This window comes from Cololabis saira, chromosome 6 (assembly GCF_033807715.1).
Source record: "Cololabis saira isolate AMF1-May2022 chromosome 6, fColSai1.1, whole genome shotgun sequence".
In the NCBI taxonomy this organism is placed as follows: Eukaryota; Metazoa; Chordata; class Actinopteri; order Beloniformes; family Belonidae; genus Cololabis; species Cololabis saira.
Window position 1 is genome coordinate 12,975,674 of NC_084592.1, and position 15,494 is coordinate 12,991,167.

General features: G+C 39.9%; 2 protein-coding genes across 4 annotated transcripts in view; one reads left to right on the forward strand and one right to left on the reverse strand.

Moving 5' to 3' along the window:
- Window positions 1-15,494, reverse strand: part of itgav (integrin, alpha V) — a 563,305-nt gene that overhangs the window by 304,010 nt on the left and 243,801 nt on the right. The gene's annotated exons all lie outside the window — the stretch shown is intronic.
- Window positions 1-15,494, forward strand: part of man1a2 (mannosidase, alpha, class 1A, member 2) — a 140,717-nt gene that overhangs the window by 17,621 nt on the left and 107,602 nt on the right. For all 3 annotated transcript variants that reach the window (XM_061723305.1, XM_061723307.1, XM_061723306.1), the window contains exon 3: window positions 11,319-11,580. In XM_061723305.1, coding sequence (XP_061579289.1) covers window positions 11,319-11,580 — 262 coding nt within the window. The remainder of the gene's footprint in view (window positions 1-11,318; window positions 11,581-15,494) is intronic.

Genomic DNA, 15,494 nt, shown 5'->3' on the forward strand with positions numbered 1-15,494 from the left:
CCTCAAGCCATGAAATACTCACATGAGAATAGTGGGGAAAAAAAATATTTAGTGTACTTTTCTTAGTGTTGTAGGGAAAAACAACAACATTCAGACGTGAAATAATCATAAAACGTACTCATCACTCCAGACGCAATCCTGCTTGAGCCTTGTTGACATAGGTGTATAAGGTCAAGCACCTAGCCATGCACATAATAATGAACATCATAAATAAATGAATACCTAAATAAATACCTGGCTTGACGCTGAGGGGAGGAACGATATCTTAGGGATCTATCCGGACCAGGAGCCGCCCCACCATTAACTTCACTGTGATAACATGCCACCTATATGCCACCATCCCTGCTGTATATTCCAGGGTCAACTGTAAGTGCTTATTAGAAAGTTGAAGCGTTTATGAACCTGAGCAACTATCCCACAAAGCAGGAGACCATGCTAAATCACAGAGTGAAGTCAATGACTGCTTGTTGTCATCAATGCTCTGCTGATTTCATAGCTGAAGAGATCCAAAGTGGTGTAAAGATTGGAATATGCAGCAGTTGAAGCATGATTTGTGGAGTGAGAAATCACACTTCCTTCCTTTGCCAGTCAGATGATCAGGTCTGGACCTTCTCAACCAACGTCAGTGTCTTACCTCAGACCTGTTCTACTGAATGAACAAGCAGGAATTCCCACAGGAACGCAACATCCTGTGAAAAGCTTTTCTAGAAGACTGGATGCTCTTACATCTGCAGAGAGGGACCAAGTCCATATTAAAACATATGCATTTGAATACAATATCATTACAGATGTAGAAAAAAAAGTGGTAGAAAAAATAGACTTTGGTGAAAGCCACAGGGTTGTGCCACAAAGTGTTAGGGAACTTCATTAACTTTTGATTACAAAAATAAGATTACTGACAGAAAACTGTGATGTCTTGTTCTGGTTGTGATTTTTTTACTTTGCTTGAAAGCGGGAGGCATATACAAATTCTCTTCTGTCATTTGGTATCTGAAGCTGCTCTGTGATCATTCAGAGGCCTGGAAGGGAGTGTGACCTCTCCACATTTCTCCAAGTAATTGCAGATTTTGAAAGGCGTAACAGTATGAGGCAAAATGTAATTAATGACTTCTCAGAGTGAAATTGGTTTTCAGTGTGAGGCACCAGTGGTACAGAGCATGGAAACTGCATGGGCAGCTCTTTGATATTTGTCAAATGTGGCAACTGTTGCATGCTTTCTTATCTGTGAACTTTTTGTAATGATGATTTAAGTCAAATCACAGTTGGCATTGGCCCCAATAACTTGATCGGAACGTCCTGACTAGTCACTGCACCTCAGGAGATTGAATTTTTGCAATGGTTGCACAAACCAATGCACATATTCATTAAAGTCCAAAACCCCCACAGAAGTAAGGGCGGGGAGAAGGCAGATGGGAATAAAGTTGAACACAAGCGGCTGGGGCTCTAGTACTGAATGATGGGAGTTGAATTGTTCTTAGCATTTATTATTTTCACCATATGAGAAATCAGCAGCAACATTAAACTATTGTATTCTTGTTGATTGTCATGTGTGTTGGTGTCGACAAGACAGAGGGGTTCTGTATGAGATGTGAGTTGTGTCCACTGGGAGGGTGCATTTCTTTTATCATCACACCTTGGTTGGATTTTTATTTTTTGAGTGCAGAACAGTAGGTTGTTAGTAATACAAGACGAAACCCCGCCCTAGAAATGAGACAACATCAAAATTCAAACAGAGGAGAGAGACAGAGGCGACCTTAGTCTTCAGTGATGAAGTGACCACAGTAAACTACAAAGCTTCTCACCAAATCACTTCCCTGCCAAACACTGAAATTGTCTGCCCTGCTACACAATGGCTCCCTGTCAGGTAATCCAATTAGATCCAAGTGAAATCACTCAACAGCAAATTAAAATGTGTCCCTCAGGTTCTCAGGGCTCAAATTTCAAATAAACATTTCTAATTTCAGAAGCAATTCCAGCCAACCTTTTTATTTCACAGGCATAAACTTTGTCAGCCGTACAAGTAATAAATGTGAACCAGAGCTGCAGGGATTGTTATTTTCTTCTTTTTTTTTTTCTTAACTGAGGTTGCAGCGGAAAAAAAATGTAAAAAAAAATAATTTTTGTGGTTCAATTGTCTTACCTCTCTAATATGAATGGGCAAAAGGACTGCATCCTTTCAAAGATTGGCTGATTGAACATCCCACTCAACATGGTCCTTTCCACTGTTGTATCCATCCAGCAGGACGGCAACCAATCAGATCTGCAGCCTTGTTTCCAGGCTAACCACCGTAGACTTATTGGAGCGCATCACTCAGCCAGGATGTAGGTCAGAAGGGCTCAGTGTCGACATGGATACTTCTGTAGGGCTCAGGTTTTCACCCAAAACATACAGTGAGAAAAATCCTTACACAAAGACAGGATTTACATGATCATCATGTGTTCTCGGGTTAGGTCTGGATTTCTGGAGTACCGGCATGTTTTTCTTACACCTTACTTAGATGCTGCATGTTAATGTCTTGTTCAGTTTTCTGAGGAGATGCACTATAATGAGGAAAAACTATACAAAGATGCATCACATAATCAGAAACATGCATGCTTTAATGACTATACATAATGATATCAACAATGAGATTCCTAATGTTCTCAGTAAGTACCATTTGCAGAATATGATCAAAAGCTGGATAGGATAATAATTGTGTATGTAATTACACTCGGGGGTACTCAGAAATGAGAAGAGAGTACAAAGTTGCAGATTCTTATTTTGAAAATTGGTTTCTGTTTTTAAAGTGTAGGCTGTCTTTGTAGGCTCATCGTCTCTGTGCAGCGCAATGTGGAGAAGTAAGGATGGTTTAAAAAAAAAAAAAAAAATCAGTGTGGGGTTAGCTGCCACTCCTAAAATGTCAAACTGCCGTATGTCTGGTTGAATCCCAAGTATGTCTCGGGTATCTTAAGTCACAGCTGGACCTTCCTGCAGTGGGATCCAGTGAAATCCAGCACTAAGGAACAAGATGCTTTACACATCTTACGGTTGAAGCAGCATCTTTGTTTTCGGACATAGCTCGTACTGGAAATCAGTTATCATACTGTCGGTTTGCTTATAGGCAACACTTGGAAATAACCCTCATTTAAACAATCTATCTCACAGGGGTAAGAAGAACAAGTAAAGTTTTTCTGATGGTCATGCTGACAGGAGTTTTTGTGAGTGCTCTCTGGCAGCAGGTAATGTCTGCCTACGTGTCAGAGAACAGCGGTGCTTTACAGGAAAACTGAAGAGATTCTTGACTTAAATCAACCCCCACACTCAGGTAGAAGCTTTCTGCATTAAGACTGTAAAAAATACCCCTCCATACAGTTTGGCTGCAGCAAAACTCAGTTCAGCAGGTTTATACAGTCTCCTGTCTTATATGAAAGAGCACACTTTGTTTAACTTGCTGCTGTTCTGTCAAATAAAACTAAGCTGCTTCTCTTTTTATGTGTCATTGTTTGGATTTTATCATTACTGGTGTATATTTCCTCCTGCTGTTGGGTGACTGCTCCATCCAGACACTGTAGAGTAAGTAATAGCCCTACCGCCTTACTTCCAGGAGTAAATTAGTCCATTAAGTAATTAAATCTTTAACTTGCATGCTGGTGTTTCTGTTGCTATGGTAACATGATGTTTACCATGTACTGCTGTCCCCCAAATCCTCTTCCTCAGCTTCAAAGAGACTCGCCTGAGATACCCCAACAAGGCAGAAAACCACTTTTTCCTCTTCAGTTGCCATGGAAAAGATGATCTTTGCTGAGCAGCAGATATGATGGCATGGAAGGTTAAATACTAGTGACAGGGACTAAACTTGACAGAATGAGGAAGTGATTACTGGCAGATTTCCCTGACCGAAAGTAACTAATCAGAGTCAAGGCTGTCCTTCCTTCCTTCCTTCCTTCCTCCTGATTTTGGAGATGTGGGTGAGAGCAGTAAATGTAGGAATACACTTGGTATGTTGTGTTCGCCTGCGTGCACCATCGCTAGCCTCGGTCACAGTAATGGAGTCAGGCAGTTGTTGATGCGCAGTTAATTGCAGATGTGACTTTTAAGACTCAAAGGCGATCCGCAGTAATGGTAGAGCGAGTCTGATAATGACTCAGGAAAGAGAAAGGAGAAGTGCGATAAAAGACAGGATATGCAGCATCTGAAAGTCAGTGATGGGGGATGTTTCCTGTGTGTGGATGCTTGGGCTTCACTGAAGACCAGGAATGGTTAATGGGAACGGGTACTAAACTGGCTTTGCACTGGTGAAATTACCGACAAAGGTTACTGTTATCAGTATTTATGTGACCTTGATTAATTGTAACTCTGTTACGGTGACTTATTTGTGTGTTTACACTCTGCTGTCCTTTGGATGACAGAATCAGATATAATCAATTCAACAATATGCATCAAAGGTTGTTGATTGTCTGAGAGCAGCCTGACAAAATGGTTTCAGACAAATACATTAGCTCTCAGCTAGTGCTGCAACTAATGATTATTTTTTATATTTGATAGATTATTGAAATGATAAATCAACTACTATTATTATACATTATCTCAAACAAGTTATTTATAAGGTTTTAAAATTAGCCTAATATTGTTTAAGGAATGTATCAACTAAGAAGAAAACATTGAACATTAATTATTTAGTCATGTTTGACCGGCATCACCATTTTTGGTACTTTTCTACGGTTTTCGGAGGCAGTGTTAAAATCTTCAGATGGTGGATTTCGCAGTAAGGTAACGTTGCTATAGGCAGCACTCAGTGTATAACTAGTACTAACTGTACTTACTTGCGATGAACACCAGCGGCCAGTGTATGTATTTCATAGGTTTGATGGAGGGCAACTGGAAATGAGGCGATACAGCCATCAAGAAATTCCCATGATACCCATCTATCAATAATATACTCCATTTCTTATTGTGTATTCACATACATGGAAAAAGTGAGCACGCATTAGAGCGGTGGGTGTCAAACCTTTCTGCTAGCCTCCCTTTTGGGAAATATAGCTCCCATTAAACAAGACATTAAGAAAATGGGTCAAGTTAAACTTTAATTGAGAGGATGAAGACGATCAAGTCCATTCCTTCATATTTTCTTATTTGTTGTGTTAAGAACAATAAAAGTCAGATTTATCAACCATTTTTCGTTGTCATTTCATCAATAGATTGTTCTATTACTTTGCTTTTTAAAAAGTGAGTAATTGTCAGATTCACATAGCCAGTCAATAGAAAGCCAAATGCATTTTGCTTTGAACAACAATGAACCAGACTGTTCTGAACTCCTACTTCACTTATTTAAGATAAAAATAGCAGATATTTGGCTAAAAACAATAAATATCTTCATTCCTTGGGGCTCAAGTCACTATATCATGGTGTTAGTGGTTCCTGCAAGCATGTTGTGCACTGCACATGTGTTCAAAAGAGGGCTGCGGGCATGTTACTGTCACTACAAATTCATGCTCCATGCTCACTTTATTTGAATTTTTTCTTCAGTGAGGGAACAGCATAAAAGTCACTCTCAACACGCTTCCTGCACACGATCATGTCAGAATGAAAAGGTCCTTTTTTAAGATGCGGTCGGTCCTCTTTGTAAAGCTCTCTTTGGAGCCGGCCTGGATCATTCACAGCATGCTGGGCATCACAGAAACAAGAAAGCCAGGTGCTTTGACTCAGTCCCACCCCTTATGTACGATTTCACTGGCTGGCACTGTGTATTTGCAATTTGATTGGTTTGATTGGTTGAACTACCCTCATCTTCCAATGAGAGCAAACCTTTTAGGATGATGCAAAAACTTTGTTGACATTGCCATGTGAGCGTACCATCATGCATGCAGAATTTTAAATATACTCTTTAGTTGGGGGGTAAAAAAACGAAAGAAAGCTGAAATATCCTTTGCAAGTGTGCAGTGCAACATTTACATACAAATTGGATTCATATGAACTGCAAGATTGCAAGTGATAGAACCTAAACCAAGAAGAAATACAGGAGGTAAATATGCAAACACGTTCACCACAGATGTGGGATGCCATTACACTGTCTGCAAAAAGCAGCACACACACACACACACTCACACACACACACACACACACAGTCTATCAAATCCAAGCATTCACTTGCAGAAACATACACCGCTGGCCATCTGGATGTTACAAAATATGTTTTCTATCAATTAAAGCCAGACATTCTAAGTTGGATCATGAATATTCATGAGTTGTTTCCAGGACAATGTTGTGTAACTTGAGAGCTGTTTATTTTAGTCTCAGTTGGCCCCACATCTAGTGTCATGATAGAACTGTAAAATGGATGCTCATCGTGTTGTGGGAAGGATAATTAGTTTTAAAAAAATGCTTTATTTATGCATGATTTTCCATTTCTCTGAGAGACTGTGATGTTTTGTTCCATGGATGTACTTTTCGAGTAGTTTGAAGATTCACCAGGTAGCTTGAACATTACATTTAGAAAAGAACATTATAAGGGCTTTTTTTCGTGCTATCTTACTCTGTGATGATGTGTAGAAATGAGAAACTTCCTCAAAGACACTTCATGATGGGGATGATTGAGAGGAACTGCTGCTGAGCTGGAACTAGTTCCAAACTGGTCAGTGCCAAAGTACCATCAAGCTTCAGAATAAGCAGCTCTGCTAATGGCCTTTCTGTGATGCACATTCATTGTAAGCATCCACTTGATGACAAAGCCGGGGGCATTGAGTTGCAAATGTTGCTACAGGGGCTCTGCGGTCGTGGCCAAGCTCTCTGAAGTGTAGGTTAACCCCACATAATGAATCATAGATGCAGGGACATCTATAAAAAGGTTGTTGCATCTCCAAAACATGGTGAAACTCTTGAAAAATACAACATTGTTACCCTGGAGACTGCATTAGAAAAGCAGCTGCTGCAGATTTATTTATCTCCGGTGCAACCTGATAAAATATTAATTAACGGAACTGAAATCCTTCAAGTATCACACACAACATTTCTGTGTGTTGTTTTGGATGAAGGTCTAAATTGGAATAATCATATTAATCAAGTTTGCCAAAGATCAATGAAAATGCCTGGCATACTGAAAAAGGTTTGTCCCTTGATCCATCCCTCTGCTCACTTGAGTCTGTATTGTAGTTTCCTATTTCCATATATGAATTACTGCAATATTGTCTGGTCTGCAATTTATCCAACTTTTCTCAATAAATTACTGATAATCCAAAAAAGTTTCTTAAGAACGATTTCTCAGTCTGGTCGACACCAACCATCTGCACCTCTTTTATCAATAAAAAACAACATCTTCCTGTCACTTTCCAGCAGTTTTACTTTTTCATCTGATTTTAATTCATAACCAACAAGACACAGTGGCAATCTTAATTTACCCTTCTGTCGAACATCTGGTCATCAATTTAATATTACATTTAGATCCAAAACTCTGGAATGACTTGAATGTGTCGCTGAAGTCAACATTATCTTTTACCTCCTTTACAAAGTTATTAGAAAAACATCTTATTCTGTCTTAACCTACAATGTCTTTATTTTTAATATAATCCAGACCTTGTATCCATGTTCTCTTTTACATTTATATTCATGATTTTTTTAATTTGTTGTACATTATCTTTGTTACTTCATCACAGTTGTTGATGGGAGTGGAATTCTGTACAAGCCCTTCAGGCTTCGTTCCCTCCATGCACTGTTTTAAAAAAAAAAAAAAAAAAAAAAAAAAAAAAATGTGCTAAATAAATGAATGAAATGGAAATGAACTGGGAACTGTCGGGCTTTGCTCACCTGACCTGAACTCGGTAACACTCAGCATCATCACAAAGCTGCGTCTGCAGTCGTCGGCTCATTACACAGTTGGCAGTCTTTTTGAACAGATGTAATTTATATGTTGATTTTTATCCCTCAGACTCTTGAGAGTTCCTTAGCACATGTCGGTGAGTGAGACACTGACCTTTTATCCGTCACAGAAAAGAGAATTATTGCATGCAGAGTGAAGATTTGCAAAGCATTGACACAGAGCAGCTTCACAATCATGTTCCCTGAGAAATGTGTGCCGAGGTTCCTCTAAAGTGGCCTGGTGGGTCGTAGGGGTCTCCAGTCTTTGTGAAACTGTCTCTGGTTTAAGCATTTACTCTTATCAGCCAGCTACACGATACAGACATCCGCTCTAATGCAGGCTGACTTGCCTCTCACTTTGGCGCTACATTTGTTCCTGTTCCTGATCGGCAGTAATTTTAGTAACACATTCTTTTTAGATGAAGGTTAGCACAATTAGAGGACCTGCAAAGTGAAGACACTGAAATTGCAGTAGCACAAGGAACAAAAGGACAGTAAATCATCTGGAGGCTTAATTAGCACGTCTTGGTGTTAATGAATGAATAACACATAATGAGCACAAACTGGTAATGCTTTACCATAAAGCTTAAATGAACATTAACTGCTGTATACATATATATATATATATATATATATAAATAAAACACTCACAAAGTCATTTGTTTTCAGATTATGTTGCATACTTATTCATTACAACCTGTCTTTCTGACATAAAATTCCCATATTTCAGCTGACTCCCCACCTCACTTTAAACTGAATTTGCAATCCTGAGATGTTGATGTATTTATTTATTTTTCACTTCCCTCATGTCATGATGAATTTAATTTGTTGTCTTTGGTTTATCACAATTTGCTCAGGTGTGTGAACTTTCACAATTTTTCTGACACTGGAAATGTCTGCTGAGACGTTTTAGCTATCCATTGAGACCAAGATTATGCATATTGTCCTTATAATTGTGGAGAGAGACATTGTTGATTTAATTTGGATAGGCCTGTTTAGGCGAAATTCATCTCCAAAATCCCTAGGGGTTAACAGGTTAAGGTAGCATTATACATATTGTTACAAAAGATAGTCTTATTACACGCTAAATAGCTGTTTAAAATGTTTATGTTATATCTTTGTTTCACTTTAAATAACAGAGACTGGCAGTGATGAGAGTCTGACATTTTTGGTGCTTTTCTACGGTTTTCGGAGGACTTGTTAACTTCGGCTGGTGGATTTTGCAGTAAGGTAACGTTGCTATAGGCAGCACTGAGTGTATAACTAGTACTAACTGTACTTCCTTATGTTGAACACCGCCGGCCATTATATGTATTTCATAGGTTTGATGGAGGGCAACTGGAAATGAGGCGATACAGCCATCAAGAAATTCATCTGCAGGCTTAATTAGCATCTCTTAAGTCTTGCTGTTAATGAATGAATAACACATAATGAGCACAAGCTGGTAATGCTTTACCAAAATTAAACACTCATAAAGTCATTTGTTTTCAGATTATGTTGCATACTTATTCATTACAACCTGTCTTTCTGACATAAAATTCCAATATTTCAGCTGACTCCCCACCTCACTTTAAACTGAATTTGCAATCTTTATTTGCAAGTTTATTTTGCCAATAAGACGGCAGTTATGGGATTATCGTTGTTTCTGCTGTAAAGATAAAGCATAGTATTGTTTATTGTTCCAAGTTTGATCGTGTTGTCTTAGACACGGGTTCTTATTGTTACAGAAAAATATGCTTATTGCAGGTCTCCAGAAACGTTTGCATTATTTTCTCATTATCTGAGATAGTGACCGGCAGTGACTCTGGGGAGCCTTGCAGCTGAGTCCACATGGCTCTCAGTAGGTCGTCAGTTCCCTCTACATTTAAAGACTTGGAAGGTCATTTAAAAGCAAACTTGGGTGTTTGATCTCCAAAAGCACAAATACTTTCCGAAGTCCTAATTCATCGTGACCATGAATACATTTTTATGCACTGGTATAAAGAGGATGGCTTATCATGGATAGTTTAGAGTGAAGGTACATTTGGAACTGACTGAAATTAGGGGGGAAGCCAAGTTTGGAAACGTCTATCACCAGAGTGTAAATTAGTAGGTGGTTTTCTACTCAAAAGGAGAACAAGGACAAAAACGTCCTGGTTGACGTAGGCTGATGGTGTTGACGCTGCAAAAGTCTACTTCAAAGACCCACATAAAATGTAAATGTAAAATGGACAGTGCGAATAAACCATGTTGCCGTTACTTCCCTTCCTTCAGTGGACTCGATGTCTTAATGTGATGAAAATTCCAACCAATTGCATTTATGTCGTAATAAATTACAAAATACGTCATCTCAGGGTACTTCAATATCAGTGCATGCTGTGGTTTAGAGAGACTCAACACAATTCATTGAGAAAGAGGATGGGGGGAGTGAGAAAGAAGGAGAAGAGTGCTAGAAATCGAATAAAAGGAAAAAGCCTCAGATGAGGGCAGGTAGCCATCTGCCTTTTTGAAAGAGATGAGATTGAGACAAGATGGGCTTTGATATTATTCAGTTTTCTGGGCCAGTAAGTGTGAAACATGTTTTCCATTAAACCGAAGATTCTGAATGAAAGATACAGGGAGAAGGACGACGGGGAATTAAATGTAGCAAATCCAGGAGAATAACGAAAACAACGTTCATGACATGCAACAGTACAAATGTACAGATAGGCTTCTAACCGCAGACTATTTACCGGTTAGTTAAATCTACAGTATCCACTATTCATTTTTCCTCAGTTTATGTCTTCTTTTGACATACATAAATACAAAGCTGCCTCCTGATCTTCCACGATTTATCATCGTGTATTATACGGCTGGAAGTGCACTCGCAAGTCCGTGCAGCAGCGAGACGTGATTCAAAGACAAATTTCCAGCTTTCCTTATCTCGGTGACCGCGGAGAAATCACACAGCGTCTTTGTTCTCCTGTCACCTACTTCAAGACCTCGCTATGTTTGTTTTTCATTACCGAGGCTCATCCTCACGGGGTACAGTTGTGTCAACACCCCGGGGCTCGTACCGCCACATGGAACCGCAGATGATGTTTCATTGTCATTCTGGCTCTGCCGGCCGCCTCTCTGTTCATCTGCACGCACAATTTCCTGGGGCTGATGTAGCTGCAGATTAGCGGGGTTGGGGTTAGCTTTCCCAGGAGAGACTAATTGTTTTTTTTGTCTTTATTCATAATTATGCGGAACAGAAGTTGCTAAGTTTCAGTTCATTTTCAGATGCTATTTACTGCAGAAGCTGCTCCACCTGATCTATTGTCCAACTCCAGTGATGCCATATAGATCACATACTCTCACGGTGGATAAAAGCATATCTGTGTACAAAGGGACGAGGTGTTTGTCACAGACAGCTTGCAAAATGTGTCTTTGTGTCCATTTTTGACCAAGTAAAGCGTCAAAAGTTATCATTTCAAATAGAAACCACTGACATATATTTTTTTCTCTCAATGTTTTCCATTTTTAGGGAGGAGGAAGAGAGCCTACGAGACAAGATTCGCGCGGACCACGAGCGAGCACTGCAGGAGGCAAAAGAGAAGCTGCGGAAGTCGCGCGAGGAGCTGAAGGCCGAGATCCAGACGGAGAAGACTAAAGTGATGGAGGACCTGAAGAAGAAGGATGCCGGACCTAAACCCCTGCCGCCGGTCCCCATGCCCAAGGTGGTGGGGGTCAGCGATGGAGAGCCGCCAGAGCCCGACGTCAAAGAGAAACGTGACAAGATCAGAGAGGTAAGATTGACTCTGACAAGTTATTTTACTTCTTTCATCGATGATTATGGTTTTAAATGTAATCTGCAACCCCACTGCTTGATATTACTGAGGGAATTTGTGATGGAAACTCCTTTTGGCAGTTAGAAAGAAAAAAATGCCATTGGTAGAGAGGAGACGGTTGATGACAATGCAGTTTCCAAACACATGAATAAATATTGGTCATTATGCCAGTATACCTTTTTTTTTTTTTTTTTTTTTTTTTTTGTCCTTTAAAATGATGCACTGCTGCCTTGTGATGTTTGGCAGACGTCCATGCAGAAACTGTCAGCTCACCACTCACATCCAGTCCTGTGAAGACCGTCCTGCAGTGGGGTACAGTTGTTGCCACAGGATTAGCGAGGAGCAATTTGACTCTCAGTGTGTGTCACTGTGAGGGCCAGTGTGTGCTTAACTATACTGTGTGTTTAAACGCTTGCTGTCTAACTCAGCGCCAACTCATTTTGAAGGCAATAGCGAGCCAGACGGATGGTGCATGTGCAGAATGCAGATGGTGCTATCTGGTCTACTCTGCAGACGCTTAGCTAGATTCAGCGTAGCTCTCTCTCTGGCTCTCTCTCTCGTCTCTCCCTCCGTCTCTGCTCCTCTCTTTCCTTTCGCCCCTCTGCAAGTTCTCGTGTATAATTACCTCATATCGTCTCTCATGAAACGACACTTGGAGTCAGAACACTTGCTGTGCATAGGAGCAGCCCATTAACTCCAAACCCGCCTTTGTCTCTAAATGCCCCTTTTGTTCCCTTCGTAATTACCATCCATGGAGAATTCCATACAATACAAAATGAGCAAAAACGTAGCGGTTGTATGGGCTACTACACGCACACTCCTTGTTTCCAGATTGGCTTCTGAAGCCAAAGAGAAAACGTAATCGCGTACTACAAAACACCGACTTTTCCCTGCTTTTATACGCTGGTTGCAGTCTGCCACTTGGACAGCATGTTGGTGTTGTAAATTCAGGATCAGAGAGGAGATTCAGCATATCTCTTCTTGTCATTGTGCATATTTCAAGTGGACGGGAAGCAATAATTCAACCAGGGTAGTAGTTTTCTGTCTGCCACCATAACATTATTTTACATGAAGTTAAATCATGTGTCTGGCTTGAGGTCGGACACTGTCTGGCAGTATCTTTGAAGTTATGTTTGTTTTTATTCTTTATATGGTTATATGTACCATCCGTGCCCACAACCAGTCTGTGATTGCAGTCTTTGCCTCCGTCTAAATGAATCATTTGAGCTGGTGGTTGCAAAACTCACAGCAGGGTTTATGACGAGAAGTGCGTTGTAGTGTTTTATACTTTTATACTTGACTATTTAACGGATTCTGTACTGGATAAACGGTGTATGTCACGCACAGTTGATGTTTGATACCGCACACACACATTTCATCAGCGTGGAAGCTGATGACATGATTGAGGAGAGGCCAAGCTGCCAGTTTGTTCAAATGTTGATGAATAGTGCTTTTAAGAGAACAGAGCCAGCTCAACAGGCCTCCCCTTCTACCCCAAGACAAATAGCTCTGTATCTTCAGAATGAAACTCACCAGATCAGTTATTCTTAAGCTTAACTGTTGAGAGACAATAGTTGTTTTGAGGCACAGTTGGTGAGACGGTGTGCGACAGCATCTTATTTATCTCAAACTGCCATGGCAAGCATCACAGAGGTTATTCTGCCCATTTTCAACAAATGTTTCCACAAGGATAAACGCTGGGTTACCATCTATATAAAATGCCCCCAGATGTTGTTTTTTTTTCTTACCAGTGAACTTCCTGAAAATGCTTGAATTTTAAAATTGTGTTTTCAAGATTAAAAAAAGTGTGTGGATTTGGTTAAAATGCTTGAAATTGTAACTTTTATTTTGACTGTTTGTGTTAAATAATCTACATGGATATGTAGCTTAATGGATGAAAGATGAAATAAATTAGAGGCTGAAATGAAAATCCTTCTGGCTGGGCCTGGCTTGCACCCTCTGTGTGATCTCCCAGTGTATTTTCATGTTTAACTGCTTCACCGAAGACACGGTAGGAGATGACTGCATCAGCATGCTGGGAGGTTGCTGCTTTTTAATGAGCGTTGGCAAGAAAACAACAAATACAGAACACGGTTAACTTAAACTTGCCTCCTGAAACTTTGCAAGAAGATATACAGCTTTTCACATCGTCTGTGTTCGTGAGTCACATGAAAGAGAAATCGTAGTACAGAGTTTTCAAAACGGCAAACATTACACGTTTAGATGTTTTGTCCGTGCTCTCTGCTAGTTGGTTAATGATTGAAAGGTGTTGTGTGTGAAATAATGTGGCAGTGCTAGTTTTGCTTTGCCACGTAATGTGCACAAACCATAGTATGGATATATGGCGGCATCACAGGCTAACTAAAAAGTGTGGTCATTATTTTGCTTATGTAAACTGCAGTTTCTAAAGTTTGAATATGTTTTCTTTTGGAATACATGTTCCAAACGCACAGCCACATATCGTATAAGTCGTTGATTATTATTTCAATGGCATTTTACCAAAGACGTAGCTCTGGCACAGAACCGAGCCACTTGAGCTCCAAGGGTTAACGATTGACGTTTTATCGAGTCATGTATCAGGTTCAATTTATTCATCATATTGATTAAAAATGAAATAATTTGTATCTCCGTATTGGCTGATAATGTATTAGTCCGATAGATATTCCATTAGGTTGTCTCCTGGATGCTTCCCTGGGGTGGGATTGGTGGCATATCCAACCAGGAGGAAGCCCAGGACTCACTGGAGAGATCGTGTCTTAGCTGGATTGAGTACAAAGCTGAATGTCATTACACAGAATTTAAATTATGCTCATGTGCTTTTGGACAAATAAAAAGTATTTGTCCTCTATGATTTTTTTTTTTTTAGGGCATCAAAGAATAATCAACATAGTCAACAAAAATTCATGACTAATTAGAAACGTCTCTTTCATGATTTGGAATCGAGCTTAAAACACTTGAATAATGGTTTTCATGGTCCTTTTAATGAAATATCAATTTTAGGAAAGTTTAAAAATGACATATTTTCTATTGATGTATTACATTTTAGATTTGGACCTATCATTCAGGTGTGACGGTAGTGAGAAGGTAACGGTACAAATGTGTGGCCGTAGACTGTAAATCTGTGTGTGCCATGCTGGGGAGTCTTGTCTGCGGTCGTACTTCAGAAGTCCCGGCGGGGCCGTAAAGACTCGTATGTGGACACAAAGCTCCATCTCTCTGTTTAAGGGTCTTCTTGTTTTCCTTTCGGCTGAACCCTTCAGGGGTCGCCAGCGCAAATCATCCACTTCCATCTCCCCCTGTCCTCTGCATCCTCTTCTCTCGCACCGTCTAACTCCATGTCCTCTCCCACTTCAGCTAGATATTTTCCAGATATCTTAAACAGCCGAAGAGATGTGGTTATGAGAAGTACTCTGCCAATTCCTGCTGGCAATGACGGGAGGATCATTAAAGAGTTTTAACTTGACCTTTTTATAATTATCAGCATTTTTTTTCAGTCAATGAGCAGCAAAGTTTGTTAATCACACAAGGTACCGTATACTTAAAAAGTATGCCAGACCTTAAAACTGGGCACATAAATCCTAAGATGTTGTTGGAACAACACATACTAACATTAACATATATAGACCATGTTTAGCTTTACATGTACATTATACATTCTCATGACTATAACGTTTGTGCTGGCATGCATCAGTTTGTGGATGATTACTTGTGAATACTGCTATAAATATACTGACAAGAGAGAGTATCGTTGCCTAATAAATCCAGGTAAATTAAGCCCTGTTTAAATGCAGTCAAAACGGAGCACCTCATCAGACGTGTGGGTCCATAAAGAAACTATACAAGATTTCTGATAGAGATGTGGAATATCTGTC